At 42.6% G+C, this 24,445-nt stretch overlaps 1 protein-coding gene across 1 annotated transcript in view; it reads right to left on the bottom strand.

Annotated features, from left to right (window-relative positions):
* The window catches only part of SLC36A4 (solute carrier family 36 member 4), a 727,208-nt gene extending 703,033 nt beyond the window's left edge, over positions 1–24,175 (bottom strand). The window contains 7 exon segments of the mRNA XM_069015488.1: positions 9,628–9,712; positions 10,897–10,992; positions 13,177–13,265; positions 14,277–14,367; positions 15,089–15,212; positions 24,068–24,151; positions 24,154–24,175. Of these exon segments, the coding sequence (XP_068871589.1) occupies positions 9,628–9,712; positions 10,897–10,992; positions 13,177–13,265; positions 14,277–14,367; positions 15,089–15,212; positions 24,068–24,151; positions 24,154–24,175 (591 nt within the window).
* Between the last annotated feature and the right edge of the window lie 270 nt (positions 24,176–24,445).

The following is a 24,445-nucleotide window of genomic DNA, read 5'->3' as shown; positions in this document are numbered from 1 at the left end:
TCCGTAACCAAAAGCACTGTGGTTTTTTTTCACTATGAAAAAGGAAAAGCTCAATGATACAATTCTGCAATGGCATGTTTTCCAGAAATCTCATTTTATATGAAAAGAGTCACTGGTCATCATGGAAACACTGATGGTTTCTACCTTACAAGAATTCTAAAGTATCACTTGCAAGACATTTAACATCTGTTAGTTTTCATTAAGATATCATTTTCAGAAAGCTACAAAGAAGATCTAATTACATTTAGAATTGAATTCACACAGCTACAATAACTCGACTTTGCCAAGCAGTAAGTCAAACACTTAACCAAATTACTCCCCTAATGCCACATGAAATAAAGCTCTCTGTGGAAGTTTCCTGCTTTCCCACTATACTTAAAACAGAAATACAGAACAAGCACTTTAGGCCTTTCACTTTAACAGGTCTTGTGTGTTTACTTGCTCGCATGCATTTGCAGGAAGCCAGAGGTGTTCTGCACACAAGGACATGTAGAAGAGCTTCTAAGAAAAACAGTGTGATTTGAGCACATAAACTCTCTGCTACAATAAATATTTAGCCCAGTGCATCCTCAATTTGTCCAAATATCTGTAGCCTGATGAGCTATTAGACAAAAAAGAAATAAAACATTTATTCCTTAAAAAACCCAAACTAAATAAAAAATTAGCAGGCAAGATACAGTTCAGGTTCTAAACCACATTTTTACAATACCACAGTATAAACCATCTTCTACTCAAATAATTGCAATCATTCAAACACTTCAGTTTTCTCTTAAAGACAGAGGCATTCCCTTAGTATACACAAACCCCAATAGAAAGTACCTGAAGTCAGAAATATTTTTTTTTCTATTACCACCACCAAATTCCAACTAGGCATTCAACCAGAGTTTACTGGCTAATGCAGCTGGAAAATGCAATGTACAATACTCCATAAAATTTCATTCAAATTTTGGTCCATTGTGATCAGCTACCTTGATGGCTGTGTGTGATGAGATCACATCTCCACATTGTGTTAGGTAGGTGTAGTCACACAAAATAGCCTTAATAATTATCTGCCTTTTACTTTCAGAAGAATACAGAGGAAAGCAGAGAGAAAGAACATACTACAGCTACACACAAACTCTCCACAACCTTCATCAGGGGAATGGATACTGATGCACAATCAGCAAAACACAGCTGACTAAAATTGTCAGACTGTGCCTCCCTGGCCCTACCTCCCATTTGCACCTTTTAGATAGGAGTTATATTTCTGCAATAAACCACAACACTATAATCTGCTTTATGATATTGTCAACATGGTAACCCTTCTCCCTACATTGTTCCCTGCTCCAGAATTCACTGGAGAATGAAATGGAGGCCAAATGGATTCTCAAAAACTTCATGACTTGTAGGAGCCTGTAGCAGGTCCTGTTCCTTGAAATGCAGTTTTAAAGAAAGAAGACAGGGCATCAAAGGCATTCTAGCTGGGAAGGGGAAAAAATTTTTAAAAAACTACAAATAATGAAATTCTGGACCTGCTTAGTACAGATTACTATTCTGCATTAACTGGATTTGCAGTCACAGCTGTCTTTAGTCTGAGCTACGAGAGGTACCTATTTCTTGTTATGTTTTTTGACCATTTTCTCTTGCCCTCCCATTTGACCTCAGTACAGAACTCAGCTTTATTTTCTAGACAAACCCTTTGCAGTCCTGGGGGGCTGCTCTTAAATCCTCCAAAAGCCATTTCTCCAAGCTGAACAAGCCCAGTTTTCCCAGCCCTCAGAGGACAAGTTCTTCAGCCCCAATCATTTCATCCCCTAAACTCACTTCAGTCTGTCAATGACATTCCAGTATTGAGGATTCAATACTGGAAGAGTATTCTATATATGGTCTAACAAATGGGAAGTAAAGGATGACAATCACTTCCCTCCATCTACCAGCAATTCTTCTGTTCATACAGCCTGGGGCGCTGTTGCTTTCCTTTGCTATCAGGGCACACTGCTGGCTCATGATCATGACCACTACTCTGAATCTGACCATACAAACAGCTTTTTATTCTCTGCAGCTAGTTGTCCGTCCATCCATCCATCCATCCCTTCGTCCAGACCATAACAAACTTACTTGGATACAAGGATATTGTCAAAGACAGCATGGAAAAACTTGCTAAATTCAAAGTAGCATCTAGTGCTTTCTCATCATGTACAAATTCAGATTCATGTTATGGACACAGCTGTACTGATAAAAGAGCACAGGAGAACACAGTTTCTTCCCTTTTTTGGACATATCTACCTTTAAATCAAGGTCACATCAAGAGAGCAGCTTTAACACCACCAGTCAGAGCAGTACTGTTGGGGTCCCTCCCCCGCGCCATGTAGCCCTGAGGGAGGCACGGGGTTTCCCTGCCCCTGCTCAGCCTCGTTCCCCATTGGTTGGTTTGTGTTCCCCTGCGCGGGCAAAGCAGCTCGGGTCCTGTGACTGTGGCAGAGTCCCTCAGCAGAGCCCGGCCATGCGGCTGGGGAAATAAACATCTCTGAAACATCTAGCAAGAATCCGTCCGTGTATATATTTCTTTTCCACGGGACTCCTGGTTTGGTATAGGCGTGTTGCAGTATCCCCGCTGCAACATATGGTGGAAGATTGCGAGCAGAACGATCCCCGTGACTGATTTGTGTGAGTAAACCCTGGAAACTTTGGATTCCTCTTCTTGGTTTTGTTTTGCTATTGCATATCTGGACTATGGAAGAATCGTGGGAAATGGGGCTCTCTGAGCCACAGAAAAAAATGTATCTAGAAGTAAAAGGGATCCTTGAACAACAAAACAAAAAAGTATTGGAACCGGGAGATCTTGAACACTTTTTTATCTGGCTTTTCAAAGAGTTCCCCTATATTTCTCGAGACTTACTTTTTGATATCAAACCTCCTGGATATTCTCAGGAGTGTTTCTGGAACGAGATCTGTGATAAGCTAAGGGATGGACTAGCGATAGAAGCTCTCCGTGGATCCTTTATAATCAGTGACGCTCTTCAGGAGCATCTGTATGATCCCATTACCCCTAAAGCAGAAGATCATACTTCTCCCGTGGCCGAGACCGCGCGGCCGCCATCCTGGGAGCGCATGACTGCAGCCGTGCCAGCGGAGGTGCCTGCGCTGGATGTGCCCGGCCCCCTCGGGAGCGCGCGCCTTACTGCGGACCCCATCCCTGTCTCGGAGTCCCCGGCCACCCGGCCGCGAGTGAGGGAGCGACGCCGCAGGCGCCATGGGTGCCGTGGGCCACGAGCAGCCAGGAAGCGGAGGTCAGCGTGGAAGCCCGCTCTGTGCATACGGCTCGGAGAGCCCTGTGGAGGGAGAAGCGGCGGTTTCCACAGCGACACGAGAAGCCGCGCAGTGCAGCGCCGAGCCGGAACGGGGCCGCTCTCGAAGCAGCGTGGAGTTTGTGGAGCGGAGCCGCGCAGAGCCCAGACACGCACCGGAGCGGGGCCGTGCAGAGAGCGCAGAGCGGCCGCGGCGCGGGGGCCTGACCGAGACGTCGGAGTCGGCGAGGCGGCGGCCACGCGGGACCGGCACCCACGACAGACACGCGAGCACGTGATAGGAGACGTTCTAGCAACGAAAGTCACAGGAACTGTGAAATGGTACAATGTAAAAAACAACTATGGATTTATAACACGAGATGATACAGGGGAAGATTTATTCATCCATAGAACTGCCATTAAAAGGAATAACCCTAAAAATTACCTGCAAAGTGTAGGAGATGGGGAAGTTGTTCAATTTGATATAGTGCAAGGAAAGAAGGGTTTACAAGCAGCGAATGTTACTGGGCCTGGAGGTATTCCCGTCAAAGGCAGCCGTTATGCACAAAATTATAAACAATATCCATTCCAGCAATTTCCCTACCCACAGCCTAATTTCCCCTTTTACCCTATACCCAATATGAACCCTTTCCTAAGTTTACCCTATCCCCAGTTTATTCCCAATCCGTTTTTTCATCCATGGTTTCCCTCACAAAACCCTGCCTTTGCCAATTGTTTCCCCTACAATTCCTCTCCGATGCCGATGGGGGGATGAAAAGGGGGAGGGAAGAGATTGAACCCTCTCCTGCCTCAGTTTCCCCACAGGCATGTCCAGAGAGTTCTGTCTCCCTTCTGTCAGCCCTGAGATGTTCCACAGAATTTGTTTGGACATTTAAAGACTCAGGAGGGTGGCTTGTTTTGAAACTGTTCTTGTTATGTTTATCCAATTGTCTTCATTCTCCTTTTATTAAAATAAAACGGGTGAGATGTTGGGGTCCCTCCCCCGCGCCCTGTAGCCCTGAGGGAGGCACGGGGTTTCCCTGCCCCTGCTCAGCCTCGTTCCCCATTGGTTGGTTTGTGTTCCCCTGCGCGGGCAAAGCAGCTCGGGTCCTGACTGTAAGGGTCCCTCAGCAGAGCCCGGCCATGCGGCTGGGGAAATAAACATCTCTGAAACATCTAGCAAGAATCCGTCCGTGTATATATTTCTTTTCCACGGGACTCCTGGTTTGGTATAGGCGTGTTGCAGTATCCCCACTGTAACACAGTACCACTTGTGGGCTTAGGCAAGACCAGAGAAAATATCCCCTAAAGGTGAATTTCGAGACATGACAAAATAGTGATGCTGCACATGGACTCAGAAGAGGCATACCAAATAAGATCCAACAAGGATTAATCTTGTGGGAGAACTAAACAAACAGGCAAGAGTTACTGACAGGTCAAAGAAGGCTGAATCAGAAAGTAAAATGCAAAAGTTATAGAAAGTAAGGACCACTACTCTCCCTCTTAGAGTGGAGCAATTGGCTGTGGGAGATTTGACAGCAGAGAGTAACAAAGGAAAACTCTAATGAAGATGAGATTATACTAACTTGTTCAGGTGAGGGCTAACATCACCATGACTTTGAAAGTGTTTTCCTAAATTTTGCTTTTAAAAATTGATCAGACAACACTTAAAACTGTTCCAAAAGTACCAAAATACAAAACAGCAGGAAGAATTTGGGGTTTTTTAACTTTTCCATATGCTGTTTAGTTCTTCACAAATTTATTGCTGATTGTGTTAGGATGGACTAACAACTATTTAACCTAGTCTCCTAAATATTAGAAACAATATTACCTCAGATTCCTGCTCTGGACAATAATCACAATAATCACTTTCCACCTCCTACTGCTCTCTCTCTAGGTGCATAACTGCATATGGCAGTCATGCTGAGAGAGGAACAGCCAACACTCGATGCCTTTGTCCTGAACACAACTGTCTTTGTCCTGAACAATGCAACATGATCTGAAGTGTCAAATATTTCCCTAAACCACACGAGGAAATATCATTATGGTTCTAGAAAGGAAGCACATAGCCACTGAAGTCACTAAGCACAGTGATGTCCCCAGACACAAGACTACATCAGGAGTCCCTTCAGTTATTCAAGCATTAACTTACCATGCTGGTGTGATGTCTTTTCACTCATTTACACAGTCCAAGCACAGTGTCCACCAGCTTCAGCTAAATCCAGGAAGATCAAACACTTGTGCAAATCTAGTTACCACGTTCCTTCTCCACTCAGAAAACTAATGCACAATTAGAGGCTGCAAAAAATTCAGTTCAACCAATGAACACGCTTCCTTCTTATGGGAACTATCTCAGAAGCAAGAAATAATTCCATTTCCTTAGTCTCTTCAACTGAGACCACTGTTTCCTTGCCTGTATCCCAAAACACACTCTTTCTGTCATGCAATTTTATGGACTTTTCAACATCTAGTGAGCTCAAAACAGCAGTCCTTGAACTCACTGGTTCCTCCTAATTTCTTCCTTACTCAGCTCAGAGCAATAGCCAGTGCAATATACAAGCCCAGATCTGGCACAAAATCAGTATGTTATCAGAGAGATAACCCTGTAATTTGGCACTAACAGGCCAAATAAATGTTTCACAGTTCATTTAGTTCTGGCACTTCATTACTACTTACTATTGTACTTTGCAACATTTTTAACACATCCAGTTATATGATTAAGCACAATTTCCAAAGTTTTGTGAGTTTTTTCCCTAAAAAAAAATGGAAAAAAAATTCAGAATTCCACTACATTCCTGCTACCAATAAGTCATCTTCAGGGTGCTAAAGATCTAAAAACAATGCTCACAAAAAGCAAGAGATTTTCATTTCTTAGCTCTATCAGCAAACAATGAAAGAGGACACTTTTCCGGAGAACTCAGCAAACGTTCATAAGAAAATTGATACATTTTCTTTCACTGAAAGGGTGGCCAGGCACTGGAATAAGTTGCCCAGAAAAGTGTTGGAATCACCACCCTTTAAAGTGTGAATGTGGCACTTGGGGTCATGGTTTAGTGTTGAACGTGGCAGTGTTGGATTAACAGCTGGTCTTGATAATCGTTGCGAAACCAACCTTAACAAGTCTATGATTCCACTGAAATGCCAAGACTCTTGGCGTAGGGTCTTCTGCTGTCCAAGCAGGAAATGCCAAGTAACTATGGCATGAAAGGGGACCATGCCCTTTTGAGCACAGGCTATTTTTCCCATCCCTGTGTGTTCCTTCTCTAGATTTGCTGCAGTCAGCCCTCAAGATTTTTGTTCCAGCTTTACTGTTCTTCTCCAATCTGAAATACTTTCATCCATAAGCCTCTTATTACATCCTGACAGAGTTAACCAGAACTGTTGTCACCAGTCTAGGTTTTTTTGGTGCTCCTGGAAAATATTCCTTAGGAAAAGCTTGACTTGACATTCAATACAACTGAAAATAGGATCTTGTAGCACAGTGTCTGGAAAATACTAATGCAATGCAGAAAAATCTCAGTGGAAGTTTCCCCCAGTTTCGGTGGGTTTAATCTGCACACACCAACATGCAAATATGATCAGCAAAGTACAGATTATAATGCAGATATATTGGTCAAGGTGTGCCATTAATAGCACTTTTACTATGTTTTTCCTTTATCTTAGTTCTCCCCTTCCCGCCCCCCACTCCCTCTGTTCACCCTCCCCATCCTTTCACTACCCCAAATCATTAGAGATTTAAGGCTGTACCAATTTTGGTTCTTTGGTGCCCTCTACGGGACTGATTTCTGCAATAGAAAGTTGCCAGGAAGAAAACAGACTTCTCCCTCACAGAAGAGCAAGCACAGGGCAGTCCAAATCAAGTACATTTGGAAGTGGAACTTCTGAATTGCTAATGTATTTAATCCATCCATAGGGTCCACATTATAGGTCTCTGCAGCTACTGCTTTTGCAGCAGTTGCTTTCCTGTAAGAGCTTTCAATTCTTCCTCAAGAAAGCAACATGTTTTCTGAATAAGGTTTTAGGTTTGTTTTTTTTTTTCCCAAATCTACAAAAGTCAAGGTCAGCAAGTATTCAGTCTCATCTTTTGCCTAAGGCCACAGCACATACATAACCAGTTCATCAGGTAAATATTTGATAAGAAAGATTTTAATTCAACCTTACATTACAAAGGATGCATTTAAAATCTTGTTTCAGAAGGTCAGCAAAAGGACATCAGATAGGACTTTTAACTATTGAGACACATTCTGATGGTAGGACTGTAGTTTTAAAGGCTGGGATATTTTTTTTCCCTCACAAGATACAAATTACAGAGTACCCAGCTTCCAAATACACAAATTTGCCTCATCTATACAGATCTTCATCCACAGAACTTGAAACACTTCTTAAATACAATATAAATACTCATCTATGATGGAATGAAAAAAAACCAAACTATCTCCTATGTGCTCACTGCCCAAAGGGACACTCTTCTTCCTAATTAAATTAAGGTAAGCTACGCCAAGGCACCTGTTGCCTACCTTATGAGTAGAGTAAGAATGGATGATTAATGCTTAGCAACCTACCATACCTTATTCCTCACTTCACTAATTACAGGAACATACATAGAATCGGAGAACCACAGAAATTTTGTGTTGGAAAAGATCCCCAAGATCACTGAGTCCAACCTTTTGACTGATTATCACCTTGTCAACTAGACCATGGCACTGAGTGCCACATCCAGTCGTTTCTTGAACACCTCCAGGGATGGTGATTCCACCACCTCCCTGTGTAGTCTGTTCCAGTGCTTAACAACACTTTCCATTAAGAAATTCTTCCTGATGTCCATCCTCAAGCCTTCCCTGGAACAACTTCAGGCTATGTCCTTTCATCCTGCCACTTGTTGTCTGGGAGAAGATGCCAAGCCCCACCTGGCTACACTGTCCTTTCAGGTAGTTGTACCGAGTAGTAAGGTCACTCCTGAGCCTCCTTTTCTGCAAGTTTAACATTCCCAGCTCCCTCAGTCACTCCTCATATGACTTACTCTCAAGACTCCTCCCCAGCCCTGCTGCCTTTCTCTGGGCTCACTCTGGCACCTCAATGTCTTTCTTGAAGTGAGAGGCCCAGAACTGGACACAGAACTCAAGGTGCTGCCTCACCAGTGCTTGTACAGACACAAGCCCAGACTCAGACTCATTAGCTTTATGACAACTGCCTAACCATAGTCTCCAGAGCAGAAAACACAACAGAGCACACTGGTAGAGTCCTAGAATCAAAAAAAGCCCATGGAAGTGCAAGCACCACATGCTCAACGTGCCTGTGTTTGAGCATCCATCCTGTGCCAGCTGACCCTCCATGGACCACAGGCTCAGACACACAAACTGCTGACTGCAACTTCCCAGTGTGCCCAGAGGAGGGACCAACACCCACCAGGGAGCCCATCAACAGAATCCCCCTATGAGAAAGAGCTTAGAAGGACTGGAGAACAAGAGACAAAGCAGGTGAATGAAAGCAGGAGCAGCTGTCACAAAAGTGACAGGCATGGTTTTGTTTGCTTTTATCAGTGATGGATGGCTGTAGGGAAGAAAAGGGGTAGCTGGGTTTTATTGAAAGGTTTGGGGGTTGCAATGCGACGTGTAAAGGCATTTGTGGTTGTGGTGATCCATTTGCAATGTTTAGTTGACTTAAGCAATTCAGGGATAAAACTTGAAAGAAAGAGATGTGACCAAACGCAAAGAGTTCACAGAAGAGCAAAAACAATTTTAAGATTATATCCTGTCTCCCATAGAGGGGAGACATGATAAAAATATTCAAAAATATAAAAGGTGTCCACAAATAGAAGAGAATAAATTACTTCTAGCTAGAACAAGAAATAAAGAACTTACAATATCAGTAAGAAATTTGAAGCTTCTACAAAGAAGCAGCTGCCTAACAGATAAAGAAAGCACTGGAACTGACTACTGAGGAAGCTGTGGAAATTTCAATGTCAGGCATTTTTTGCAAAAAAATCAGGATTCATTTAGATACAGTGGATCCTGTGAATAGAAGGGACTAAACAAGCACCAAAAAACAAATTCCAGTTACTTGAAAAGGATAATATGTCCAGGATGTTGGGGAGAAAAAAAGGAAGTCAGCAGAAAGCCTAGAGAAAAAAAAAAAATTCTGGAGCAAGTGGCTCCTAGATGAGTTTATGCCTTATTTTCCATCATTTCCACAATTCATTTTTAAATTCAACAAACAAGTGAGAAGGAAATATATACTTCCACAAGATCTGAATTTAGTTCACCTTGCCCATTGCCCCTTTTTACCAAAAGCTTTATAGGAAATAAAGTGAGGAAAAATGAATCTAAACCCATAACTGCTTCCATATGGCAGCATTACTCACTTGTTTCACATTTTCTGCCAAGAACACAACATAAACGGCACAAAATCCCAGCTGTGTTATCACTAGGAAAAAGTCCACAATACACCTGAGGAAGAAAAAACAAACATACATTATACTTAAGATCCAAACTATTAACCCATTGCTACCTAATACACAATTCCTGCTCCTTTTCAGAGTAGTCAAAATGCTAGATTCAAATGCCACATTAACCTCACAAGCCGTGCAGTGCATGTTCCTCCTATGTCAAACCAGGGTGGTGTCTATTGAAAGAACACTGTGGCTCAGACTATGTTTGAAAAAAGTGATACACAGAGGTGGCCTGAGGAAAGACTGTAATGAAACTCTGCTAGAGACAAGCACAGAGCAGAGATCTGCCCCAGAGAACGGATTTGCTGCAGCACAGAGTCTCTGGAGACCCAACTGCCATTTGAGGCTTGTCGCTCTTTGGTGCAATAGAACATTGTCATTACCTATCCAAACAAACCAATTTTCCCTCTAATTGAGCTCTACTCAATTCCTACAAAGTTATCACAAAAGATCTTAAAACACTAACTCACTAGCAAGATGCTGCATCCTTGAAAATAACAGGAATATAAAAAATTCTTCCACAAGTGAGGTAAAAACCATTTTAAACTAATGCTGAACAACATGCCTCTTTCAGATTTGGAATTTCACTACTCTGCAGTCAGTACCATAAACTCTACAAACAGCAACAACTGGCAAAGAAAAAATAATGTATTTTACGTAAAGAGGGATAAAATATTTAACAGACACAAGTCATTTATATCTTCATGTCATTATTGCAAAATTAGTAAGTATTTCTCCATTATTTGTATGTTATATCTAAACAGGAATCAAAGAATTGTTTTGCTTCCTTTCAGAGCACATATATTAAAGTAATTAACATTTGCAGTGTCAACCTGCAATGCAGAGAAATGCTGGGAAAAGAGAATGAAAACTTAAACTACTTCACTACATTAGACAATAGAGAATGCACTTCTGGTTACAACACATCTCTTCCTATATTACTAAACAAAATTCTTTTTCTTCAGAGCTCTTGTAGAACTGAAAATTGAAATGCCTAATAGAGTCAGACATCCTCCCATCTCACAACTACTAGCTGGCACCAGGAAATAACAAATAACACTGCATAAAAGCATTTTTAAGGGAGGTAATGTCTTAGTAAAATGGAAATCTCCTAATCATTCCAAGTGCAGCCATTAACTTTAAAAAATTAATTTACTCAATTAAATTCTAATTCAAACATACCGGCCCCAAGAAGCTCGTTTCTGCAGCGCAGTCAGGGGCCCCACTTCCATTGCACAGCTAACTGTATCACTATATCCCAGTGAGGACTTCTTCATCCTGAGATCAAAAAGTAAAGGAAGAACAGAGTTATCAGAAACTAGGAGGACCTAGAACCCTACTGTGAAAATGCTGTTGGTCTTCCATGATGATAACAAGTTGTCACCTCTGGCAACACTGTGCTGCTGCTGAACTTCCGAGATATGGCTGGGGCTTCTATACTCCAGGAAGGGCTACTTAGCACTCTACAAGCATGTGAAACACAGTGTTGCTTCCCCCCAGTTCAATGGTATTAAATGAGTTTCTTACAAAACAAGGGGTTTTTTTGATAAATTACTCCAAAATCATATTCTTATGAGTTTAAGAAATGAATCTCAAATCTAAAAGCCACAAAGAACTTAAACAGAATTCAACAACTCTTGCTGCACAAGCAGTTAATCACAATTGATTCAATGATCTTATTTCACTCATCAACTTTAAAGATCATTCAAAACTACAGAGGAAAAATTCAGGAATGACAGGGTCTGTTCAAAGTATAGTATCATATTAATTTGGTAAAATAGATTTTCCAGCTACAGGGACATGAATAGTTTCGTGATTCTACTCAGTTCAAAAGTTCATTGCACTTTGAAACATGAGACCCTCCCACTGCTTCTCTTTAACACCTACAGTACAATAAAAATGTTTAACGAAAGTCACTATTAATCAAAATACTCTATCAGTCAAATCTGAGTTACTGCTTCCCCCCAGTATTGCACGTCTCACTTGGAGGAATATTCAGTTTATCTGCTCACTAGGATCATTTTAACACATTCCTTCACCACTACAATTTCAAGGAATCAGGTTGCCACAATTCAAAGAGACAGAGCTCACATATAATCATGAAAGACATTGACAGCATTTCTTACTTCTTTTATTCCTATAAAGTACTTATTAAAGGGGTATTTATAAATTACATATTTTTCAAAGCTGTGAATAAAGCTATGAATAAAAAGAAGGACTAACTGACTGAAAACAAGCACCTAAACTGTAGTGAGTTAAAACTTGATTATTTGCCAGCAGGGAAGAGGGTACTGGGCAACACAAGTTAACCAACCTCATTTTGTATAAGAGCAGGGAACAAATATGTTTTTTCACTGTGTTGCTGTTGGGGTTTTAGGAGCTCTCCTGGTTTTCAGGGGTTTTTTTCTGTTAAAGGAATTTTGCCCATACATGTTGCTACAGGAACAAAAGGCTGGGTACTTAAGGAAAACAAAAGAGCTGGCTGCTCGTTTTGTTTCACCTGGGTGTGTGGGCAGTCGGTCTCCGCGTTCGTGTTGGACAGAGAGGGAAGCTGCTTTCTTCGGCTGCTTTTCCTTCTGCTGGAGAAGCCCCGGGATCCCAAAGCCGTCTTCCCTGCCCCACTGGGAACCGGGCCGTGGCCGCCCTGCCCCACCGCTGCTTCGAGCCTTTCGCTACGTTGTAGCTGTGCTCGCCCTGCCTGCCCAGACCTCCAGGGGGTTCTCCATTTGGATACACCTCATCTGCCATCCGGGATTTGTGCCCGTCCCTGCCCTTCCAGCCTGCCATTCCAGCTTGCCGTTCCCGAGGGTCCGGCCGGACACCGGGGCCAGCTACCCAGGGGTTTGTGAAGCCTTTGTCCCATCCCTTCCCCAGGATCCCAGGGCACCAGAGCAGCCGCGTGCTCCCCGAGCTCGCTCCGGAGCGCCCCCTGCAGCCGCGGGGGAACCATCGCACCTGCCCTGCTCACCGGGAGCCGCCAGCGCCCCTGCCGGCTGCGAGCGGAACTGCACCCGAGGGGAAAGGGCCCGACAGCCGAGAAGGCCGGGACTGGGTTTGTGATTGTTTGCTGTTACTGCCATGGTTATTGGTGTTTGTTTGACTGGTTATACACATATAGATATATCATAGTAAAGAACGGTTATTCCTGTTTCCCACATCTTTGCCTAAAAGCCCCTTGATTTCAAAATTATAATAACTCGGAGGGAAGGGGTTGCATCTGCCATTCCAAGGGAGGCTTCTGCCTTCCTTAGCAGATACCTGTCTTTCAAATCAAGACAGTTGCACAAAGCATGGTTATCATTACTAGGTGCATGCTAAGAATTTGAGTAGAAGATTCTAAACTGACAGAAGAAACTGCTACAGCATCAGAATATTTTGTAGACTGAAAATCACAGACAGAAAAGAGAAATGAAAAAAAATAATACTCAAATTCAGCAACTGAATGAGTAGTTCCACATTTACCTCTGACATAGACAGTGGCTGCAACGTACCAAGATGTGCATACAGTGAACAGATATAACTCCTATCAACACAAGGCTGATTGGTCCAACCTGGTACGGAAAAAAAAAAGGACGACACAGGAGATACAGAAAATTTAATGAAAATATGCTGGGGAAAAATTTTTACACGGAAAAAGCTTCACATTGTAGCAAATAAAGTAATAACTAAAAACTTTTCCCCCTCAGTGGGGTGTTGCTGCTGATGTTTCACGGATGGCATCCATTAGTTTCAGTTCACAACTTAAGAGAAGGCTGTTCAGGGGTGATCAAGCCACAAGTACCAAATGGGTACTTCACTCCTCTAACTGCTTCATCTGCCAAAGAAGTTTGTCAAGAGAGAAGACTGCATAGACTCCACAATTCAGTGGTTTGAACCACTTTGAAGTGGAAATGACAGTAGAAGTTACAAGTTATAGATAATTACCAAATTGTATCACTTGTTTCAGAGCAGGAGTTTGACCAGAAGTTTTCACAGAAGGAACTTGCCTTACACACATGTAACTTTCACTCTCAAACTAACAACCTGTGCTATGGAGTTACAGGATTATTTAGTCATAAGATGAAAATTCATTTGATTAAATTTACCCTGCCCTAGGAAATGCATTGTTTATTACCAATTGTTTGTTACCATAAATAACCTGAGCTACACCCTGTTTCTGCAGAAACACTAGATTGATTTAACAAGCTGATGCTTCATCCTAAAACATACAATCTGCCTCTAGAGAAGTCTGGACAAAGATAAGACAACACCATAGAAACAATTCCCATGAGACATCATAGGAGTCTGAGTAAATTTAAATATTTCTTTCTTTCTCACAAAGTTTTTGTTTGGACCAGAAAAACACATTGGCTAAGCAAAAATGCAATTCATGCAATAGTAATTTTCTTTAAAACAACAAAAATCTTAATCTTCAGTACTGATTTCAACAAATTAAAGAGAAGAAACAACATAACTCTACTAAAATGGGAGTGACAAATAATAAGTATTGAGATTTTAGTTTTTCAGGACCTTATCTGTAAATCTTTCTAGATGATTTTTCTAGTCTATGAAAAAAGAATTACCACAATGCCAGCGTTTTTTATCGCAAGCGGAAGACCAAGAAGCCCAGTTCCGATGTTTCCCTTGAGGAGGTGAGTCAGTGTTTGTATAAACCTGAGGATAAAATGTCACATTAGAAGTACACATAGATGGGGCAGATGGCAAAAACAAAACCACACCCTCTGTCTATAATAAAGTAATAAATTTAAAGTTTCAACTTACAGCGGTCCAGCTAGTTTAAAGAAAGCGCAGCACATGCAAATAGTGTTTTTATTCATCTGTACATGTGAGCACCCCCAAATAGAACACAAACGTCTGATCTTCAGTTCTTTATTACAGCTTATGAAATGTTAATTTCTCAGAAATTTCATAGTTCTCTTGCCTCAGAGTCAAAATTACCAAGTTTTATCAATGTCCTTTTAAAACCAGTAACATTCGAAACAATCATCAGCTGCAAATCACAATGCTGTCAGCCAAAGCTTTATCCAAAGAAAGAAAACCCAAAACCTTTACAAGCTTTTATAATGAAACTTTCAAAACAGGTTATCTCCAGATAACCTCAAAATCTTCTTTAAACAGCGCTTGGACATTGAGTATCCCAATTCCTTTACAAATGGGAACCTTGGAATATTTTATAGCCAGTATATTGTTTGCATCAAAAGAACAGAGAACCTACTCAAAATGAGCTGCTTTTTGGGAGAACTATGCAAAGTCCTTATTTATAACCACAAAACTCTTCTGCAGGTGCAAGAAAACCCCTTCAGAGTTCAGTAAACTGCTCACAAGAAACAAGTCAGAGGCAAGAAATTTGAATAAGCGGATACTTAACACATACGTAATGCTTTCTTCATTATCAAGCTGGTAATGCGTCTTAACCGGCAGGAAAGTATTTTCATGCTCTTCATCTGAGATGCCATCTGAGTCTTCTTCATCAATTAAAGGCTTCATTACTTCCATGCCTGTACAACAGAGTTAACACTACATTAGCATTAGAAACAAGCTTTTACAGTTCAGAAGCAAAACATGATTCAAACTTCCCAGGCCATGAGGTTTAAACATGTTCCTAACTATAAAGATGATTTAAGCAGATACATGGAGCACAAGCTTGCATAGGATATCCTCTCTCTTTAAAGTGGAACATCATCTCATTATTATTATGGCCAAACACAACAGTTCTTCATTAAGAAAACTTTCTATCATGAAAATGTCACTAGTTTAAATCATTTTGCAAGCTAATGCAACATAAAGCAAAACAGAAAAGTCATTCATCATTACAAAAGGATGAGATTCATCTTAACCACTGGTAGCTACTGCAGAATTAAACACTCAGTCTGCACTCAGCAGTGGTGAGCAAGGGCACATCCCCATCCTAAAACAGATCAGTAAGACAGATCTCACAGAAAATATGTCCACTCATTGAAGAAAGAACCAAAGTACAGGAATCAGGCTGCATGCTTTGAAAGCTGCAATTTTATGAACCTTTTTAAACTGGCATAAAACTCCAGCTAAATAACAGCACCAAGTAACAGCAAGCAGTCAGTAGTGAACAAAATTGCCTTTCAGGCAAAACTAACAGCTTATGCCACTTTAATGTTGAGGAAATTATAACCATTTTAAATTACTACAGTTAAGCAAGACAAATCCTGCCAAGAGCAAAAAGATTATTTACCCTACTCTTGCCTACCACAGTATCCATTCATAAAATATGTTGAATAAGTCCCAATTTCCATAACTTTCTCAAAAAAAAAAAAGAGAAATCCCTACGACGTTAACATTTTGTATTAAAAAAATACAAACTAAGAAAAAAACCACACCACATTTACATTACAAAGCAGCCATTTTGTGTCAAGGTTTTGGTAGTGATGGGGCTACAGGAGCAGCTTCTGTGAGAAGCTGCTGGAAGCTTCCGCCATGTCAACACAGACAATGTCAGATGGTTCCATGATGACTTGCTGGACAAGTCCAAGCCCATCAGTGATGGTGGCAGCACCTCTGCAATAACATAGTTAAGAAGGGAAAAAAAACCTGCAGAGCAGCTACAGCTGGAGAGTGGACTGAGAATATGTGACAGGAACAGCCCTGCAGACCCCAAGGTCAGTGCAGAAGGAGGGGCAGGAGGTGCTCCAGGTGCCAGAGCAGAGATTCCCCTGCAGCCCCTGGTGCAGCCCATGGTGAGGCAGCTGTGCCCCTGCAGCCCATGGAGGTGCAGGGTGGAGCAGAGATCCAGCTGCAGCCCATGGAGGGACCCACAGTGGAGCAGGTGGATGCCCAAAGGAGGCTGTAACCCCAGGGGAAGCCCACGCTGGAGCAGACTCTTGGCAGAGGACCTCTGGCCCCACAAAGAGAAAAGCCTAAGCTTGGAGCAGGTTTGCTGGCAGGTTTGTGACCCAGTAGGGGACCCACACTGGAGCAGTTTCTGGAAGACTGTCTCACATGGGAGGGACCCACACTGGAACATGGGAAGAGTGTGAGGAGTCCTCTCCCCGAAGAGAAAGAAGGAGAAAAAACAACATGTGATGAACTGACCGCAGCCCCCATTCCCCATCTCCCTGCACCACTGGAGGGGAGGAAGTAGAGAAATTGTGAGTGAAGTTGACCTGAGAAGAAGGGAGAGATGATGTCCTGGGTTGAGGTGTATTCTATTACCATCCTCATGAGCTGTTGAAATCAGGTGGGGCAGTGTTTTCCTTGCCTCCTCCCCCCAGACTATCTTTCTGTTAATGGCCCATCATTGTCCTGCTGCATGACTCAGAGATAACTCCCTCCAGACTATCTTCTGTTAACGAGCCTAATCAACACTTGGCCTCATGACTCATTACCCCATTGTGAGATGCTCCAACCAGAGGGAGGAACCAAGCATCCCATCGTGGATATAACTGGGACTCTGAGCATCAAAGGGGGGACTCCACTGGATTTCCAGAGGACAGGAGCTACACAGCCACCGCTGGATTCTCTGAGGAAGAGCAGACCCCTTCTACTACAGGATCACCACTTCAGAGGATTGCAGCCACCATTCCACCAGACTGCTACCACTACCCTGCCTAACAGGGACTCAGGTTGTATCTTGACTCTGTCAGTGTTTTCTTTTACTTTCTTTTCCTTTTCTTTAATTTCCATTAAATTGTTATTCTGACTTGGTGCCTCTCACTGGTTTGTTTTCAAACTAGCACAGATGATTTTTTAGATTTATTCTTATTTCTCATTACCCTGCTTTGATTTGACTGGTAAGAAATTCAATTAATTTACCCAACTCAAGTCTGTTTTGCCCATGACTGTAAGTGGTGAGTGATCTTCCCTTTCCTTATCTCAACCCACAAGCATTTTGTTATATTTTCTCCAGTAGCTTTTGTGGACACCCAGAATCCAGCCAGGGTCAACCCACCACAGCCATTAAACAAATCATTAAGGTTTTTATGAAACCTTGGAGATGTCTAACCCATCAGCAGGGCACTGAAGCCAATGCTAAACAACAGAAACTTCTAAAGAAAACTGTAGAACATGTGTAAAAATCCTACAAAGCAGAAGGCAGCTTATCCAAGTCATTAAAATTAAATCATATAGCTCAAACTCTCCTGAAAACACAAAAAGGTCATCAAAGTTTCATGTCTGAAAAGCTGAAAGCCAGCAAAGAAAGCACTTGACAGAAGCAAAGATGCCCAGTCAAGAGCAAAAACCAGAGGTCAGAGACTCAACCAGCAAGTACACTGTAAAGAAAATTCATACTCAGTGATAGTCTAATTACACAAGTCAGGATGGACTCCATCACATTTCTCTACCTGGAATACAGTCTGTGAATTGATCAAAAAAAGAAGGATCAGCAAAGTTCCTTCCCTCTGCTCCCACAGCATTGTGCTGACTAGTTCTTGAGGATGCCACAACCATCCTCCCCCTCAGCTCTGAGTCCCTGCGGGGCTCCTTTGATGCTCACAAAGACCTGCATACTCTAGTTCTGGAACAGACATTTATCTCCTCAGGGATCAGAGGGAGTAGGAAGTTTCACCTAGTGAGCCATTGATTAGGCTGATTTTCATTCTTTAACGTATTGATTCTAAAGTCACAATCGGAAGGAACAAGCCGAACTGCAAGCATGCAAGTCTGTGATCACATAAGTTTCAACAACATATAAAAAAAAAAAATTTCCAGATTTGTCTCCATCACATTTTGTAGGATGCTCTTCGTAATGATAAACAATAGTGACAACATGCAGCAAGTAAGGTTCTTATTTAGCAGTAGCAAGGGACTAGCACGACCCTTAGGACCAACAGCTTTGGTGGGTATCAGCTACTGCCCAGTCAAGGGAGAAAAGTAAAATTTTCTTCTTCCATTGCAACCTGAAACATTTGATACATACACACATTTACATTGTTTACCATGCAGCCAGATGACACACAGAAGACTCTGAACTTTTTAGACATCCCATTTTACTTTCTCTCCCAACTTCCTGACCCAACTTCTGATCCAAAGGTAGTCCTTTAAGAATAGATTTAGACATACTCAAGCATGCCCCTCATCTTTTAAGTAATAAAAATTTTCCTAACACAAGCTATTTTTCTTCTGAAAAGTCATCCTCCCATTCTTAAAGCCATATAATCATCTAAAGGTTATTGTTATCCCTGTCCCACTGTCCCATTCACCCACTTTCTCAGAAATTGCTTAAATTAGACCCAAGAATATCCATTTCCAATATGCACACTAAGGCTGGGAGTTCACTGTTCCTATTCTAATGTAAGAATGCATTTGAGAATAAATTCCATTAGAAGTTATAAAACACAGGTAACAGTAATGAGCACCAGCTCATGTTGCCATAACTATACAGGTTATGACTTACTACGGGTTCCTCTGAAATATTGCATTACATAAAACCTTCCAACAATGTTATCTGGTCTCTATTCCAGCCATAAAAATGCCATTGAGTTGTCTCTTTTCCTCATCCTTCCTCCTTCATCCCATGACTCGTTAACTGTTTTGGCTTAAATATGTGAGCCCATTAACAGTAATGGTACTGAGACATTAACAGGGGGTTTGGTCATAAGACTTTCTAAGCATGGGTTTTCATTTGATAATACATCTCTGTTGTTGGAATAATGTGGCTGTGTCCAACTGCACAGTCCCCACCTGCATTGACATCTGTGTTTGTGTAACATACAAATTTAATGGGTCCAAACTTGTAGTCTAGAGCAAAGGAAAAAAACTTGAGCTTTGCATACTTGGACCTAGCTTGAAATTAATTATTCTGGAATGTCTGCAGTCACCACCAGAAAACTGGCACCAAATACCCATATTTCCTTTGATTACTTCCTACAAAGGTCCAGTATGTGCAATTTAAATACAATCTCAAACTGCAGCACAAGAAAAGCATGTGCATGTCATACCTGAATCAGAGATGATTATTGTCTGGCTGCTCTCACAAAGCACATGGTGCAGAGCACACCTCAGCCAACATTAGATCCGTGCTCCACCAAACTGTCCTGGCTGCATCCAAACACACTATGAATAATCCATCCCAGTGCTCAGACACAGAGCTCACTGAAAATTTTGCATTATCATTACTCAGCACAACTAAAAATAAGGAAACTCACTTCTGCACACCCTTTTGTTTTCACTTAGACAAAGCACCAGTCAATTTTCAGCCCTGTCCTTCCACCAGCCAATATGAATTTCTTTCCTCCTTGTTCCACCACAAAAATCTTTTCAGATCAAATGCTGTTTTCTAATTGTCTTTAACAGTTAATTAAACTGACATTGTTTCTGCTTTCTTCTGTGAACATGCATGAAAGCAGGGTGCCGAAAAGCTCTGCAAGTACTGCTACTATCAACCAAAGCAACACAAAGTGCATTTCAACTTCTCCCAGCATTATCACTCCAATGTGGAAACGAATTCCTTAAGCCACTGGAGACATAAATCACTGATTCATTACAGCTACACATCACACTATAATCATGCATAAATGTCAACACTATATCCTCAAAGACCCGAACTTTAATCACTAATCAGCCCCCAGTCACACAGTGAGATTAAATCCATAGTGCTAAAATTGTTATGACTAGTATTTCCAGTTTTGTATCTTCACATGTACTTTTCTATTCCCTAGAATTTGCCAGCATCTTGCCAACACTTATGGACATACTGCCAAAGAAACTTTTGAACTTTTACTAAATTTACTTAATTCTAAAGCTTTTAGAGCACGCTGAAGAAATCTGCTGGTTCAAAAGTTCTGCAAAGAAATTAATTTTCACTGAGAACTTTAGTTAATTTTTCTATATTGCTCAAGCAATTAACACTTCCAAATTTAACTGAACCACTCAGCACCACCAGGGATAAAACTGATCTCCATCATTTTCATTTTATGGAAGAAATAGTGACAAAAGAACGAAGCAGTTTGCCAGGTGGGCATAGCAGCCTAAAGGAGATATTAAAAATAAAAGCCAAGTACAATCTTCTACTGCTCCTTTGGAGAAGGTCATGACCCTGACAAACTCATGTCTAAAAGCCCTTTTCTAAATCCAATTTAACAATATGATCCGGTTTTTGTTTGCTTGGGGGTTTTTTCCCTTCAGGTTTTTGAAGTCAGTGTCAGCAAACAGAATGAATTGGATTTGACATGCAAGCATATGAAGATTTGGGGGACAGGATACAGCACACCATTGTTTGCATCAGCTGGTTTTACTCATTTATGGGAAAAGGAACACACAGGTCTTGTCGGAGCAACACATCACACGTACATTAAGTGCTCAGCAAAAAGCAGTGGGCAAAGGAGGCCTTGTACATACTTCACTGCTCAGTCAGCTTCTAGACAAGAACACGCCCCCAGGGCCAGAAACACTGCCCAAGATTCACAGTTCAGTGAAATGTGTTTATTAAATAGTGTGACCCAGTGCCTCTGTAATTGGGATAAAGATTCAATTTAGCAAGCAGCTGTTTTGACTGCTGCATAAAAGAGAAAATCAGCACCACATTATCTTTACATTAGCCTAAAATGCAGCTTTATGCTAATATTTTCCCACAGGCTATAGAAAGTCATATTCATGATCCAGAGGGCATATCCAGAGCTTCTGCCACCAACCAGGGCTGGCTGCTCTTATGGGACAAAGTTAGTGACTGAGTCTATGAACAGCAGACACATTCAAGGAGTCTTCACTGCAGTGTTAACACAGAAGCAACACTTATATCTGGCAGCAACCACATCTGTGACAACAGGAGAGGCTTGGTGTTCCCAGCAACTGCATTCAGTTCACAGATGATCAGTGTGTTACCTCTGTGCTGTGAAGCTTTTCAATCCAGCATTCAGAACCAGGGCTCTCAAGATAAATGTAATTACAAAGAAAACATTGTCACTAATTATTTTCAAAGTAATGCTCAGTTACTCCCTCAACCACAGAAGGAAATACCTGTTTAGGTATTTAGGTTCTTTAGCCTACAAATAACCTTGCCAGCACTTCTCCAGAAGACATCTAACTGTACAGTAGTGCTTTGTGCACAAAGCACACATGACTGCCACGTTACTCAGTCACATGCTTCCACCACCTCCAAAGACATTACAGAGGAAGACAAAGTGACTATGAATGGTACTGCTAGAGGCATGCTGGTCCAGATGGATAAACCTTTGTAGATTTTCCTAGCTCAAGGGGGAAATAACAGATAACCCCATTAAATCATACACAAGCCAGCTCCCTTTTTATTCTCCACTACAGCTACTCCTATTGAATATAAGAGATACAAAAACAAACAAACAAAACCCTCAAAATAAAATGTATTATTCCGTTTGAAAATTGAAAAGGAAAATCAAATCTGGTTTAAAAATTCCTATTAAATACTAATAATTACATTTTCCAAAATACTAAAAGTGAGAATTAGCTTTTGTTGTGTTTGTTTGTCAAGAACTCCAAGCTATGCTCCGTGCAGTTATTTCAATCCCGTTTTTATTTCTCTCTGGAAAATAAATCTCAGGTCATTTATTTCTCTCCATTACAGATTGTAACTTAATAAAATAGATGTATTCAGCTTTGTGGTAGAATTTATTAATCTTGAGAACAGTTATTTCTAAGCAAATGTTGAAAATCAATAATGCCCCTCAATAAGCAGGAGGAACTGTTTGCTTTTGCCTTGTAACTGTCGGATGCAGAAGGCTCATAAAATGGGACACTTGAGTTATTAAACCAAAGTGCACACAGGTCTGCATAGCTATTGCACACTTTTAGAGGAGCAATTTTACCCCAACCCACAATGGATCATTTATATGGACAGACACTAGTCTTAAAATAATCCACTATCCTGCCTAGACCAAGCCACACATTTCTACAATTAACACACTCTCAAGTGACAACACCTTGGCAAGACTTCAATTTTATTAAGTATTCAATAGCACTGAACCATGCAAAAGACTTCGGAATTATTATCAGGCGCAAAACTGCATTTTTAAACAGTTAATCCCATAGAAAATCCCATTTCTATGAGTTCTGGCAGGAAAACTGTCAGATCTGTGAACTTCAGGGGAAAAAAAAAAGTGCTAAAATTTCTTTCAGCCTCCTTTCCTCCTAAGTGACAATCTCTCAACGCAAGATGGATCAGCCTTGGGGACAATAACATTTGAAGCATGTCTTTCCAAGTCCTATCATTACCACTGGACAGGACAAAATCTGCAGATTATAGTGGAACTGTAATCCTCAGATTTCCACCAAGGGGAACAAGGATGACTGGAGGACTGGAGTATCTCTCTTACGAAGGAAGGCTGAGGGAGCTGGGCCTGTTCAGCCTCAAGACCAGACAGCTGAGAAGGGACGTCATTAACATGTCTAAATATTTAAAGAAGGGTGCCAAGATGGAGCCAGGCTCTGCTTAGTGGTGCCAACCACTAGGACTCGAGGCAACAGGAAGAAACTGATGCACTGAAGTTCCACGTGTACATGAGGAAGAGCCTCTTTACGGTGTGGGTGACCGAGCACTGGAACAGAGTGCCCAGAGAGGTTGTGGAGTCTCTCTCACTGGAGATACTCAAGAACCACCTGGACACAATCCTGTGCCATGTGCTCTAGGATGACCCTGCCTGAACAGGGAGGTTGGACCAGATGAACCCACTGTGGTCCCTCCCAACCTGGCCCATCCTGTGATTCCGTGAACACAGCTTTGAGATGAGATTTTCCATGTGCCCAGCCCAGCCCCAACTATACTCTATAACTAAACCAGCTACGTGCTAACTCGTCCACCCACGGGCAGAAAAACTAAGAGATGAACACCTGTGTGCCCTCCACCACTTAGATTTAAAGATGAGAACACTAATATACAGTAAATGCAATAACTACAATACAGCTAATATGTAAGCACACAAACGCCCTGGAAAACCCCAACCGAGTCTTCCACGGCAGATAAAACCGTCACCTAACGATGCAAAGAGAACGTATTTTCATAAACTTCTATGGAGGCCGTGACTTCACCAAGAAACCGAGCACCAGCCAGGTACGACTGCCGCCCCCGGGGAGCGGCCCCTGCCGCCCTGCAGAGCTCCCGGCTGCGCTGCCCTCACCCCGCCCGGCCCCTGGCCGCCGCCTCCGCGGCCCCGGCGCGGCAGAGACACCGCAGCACAGCGCCCACCCCCGCCGCAGGTGGGATGGTTCATCCCACCCGCCTCGGGGCGCTGAGCGCCGCAGCGCATCCCCGGTGGGCCGAACCATCTCTCCTGAAGCAGAGGGGGGATGGGGGCTGGCCGGCCGGTCCCGGCGCTCACGACACCTCCTCTCCGCCCCGCGGCCAGCCGCCATCCCGCCGCCCCTCGGCCTCTCCCGCCGCCGCCGGGCTGCACGGCTCGGGTCGCCTCACCCAGCTCCTCCCTGCCCGCGCCGGCCATCGCCCCGCCGGGCTCCTCCTGCCCTTCCGCCGATGTGGAACCGGCCGGCGCGGCGCATGCGCCCGGCGGGAGCGAACCATAGAGGGCGGGGGGCAGGCGGGCCCTGGGCTGAGGGGGCGGTGCGGGTGCTTGGTGCGTGTCCTCCGCCTTCCCCAGCGCCTTGCCCCGACCGCGGCCCCGCGGCCGCACCTTCTTGTAGAATCGTAGAGTATCTCAACTTGGAAGGGACCCATAAGGATCTTCAATGCCCTGGTCTATGTAGGAACGCCTGAAACTAAACCCTGTAACTAAGAGCACTGTCCAGACACTCCTTGAACCATGACATCATTATCATCCTTAGTGGTGCTCCT

Source organism: Aphelocoma coerulescens, chromosome 1, assembly GCF_041296385.1.
Source record: "Aphelocoma coerulescens isolate FSJ_1873_10779 chromosome 1, UR_Acoe_1.0, whole genome shotgun sequence".
NCBI classification, from domain to species: domain Eukaryota; kingdom Metazoa; phylum Chordata; class Aves; order Passeriformes; family Corvidae; genus Aphelocoma; species Aphelocoma coerulescens.
This window is presented reverse-complemented; position numbering and strand designations above follow the sequence as displayed.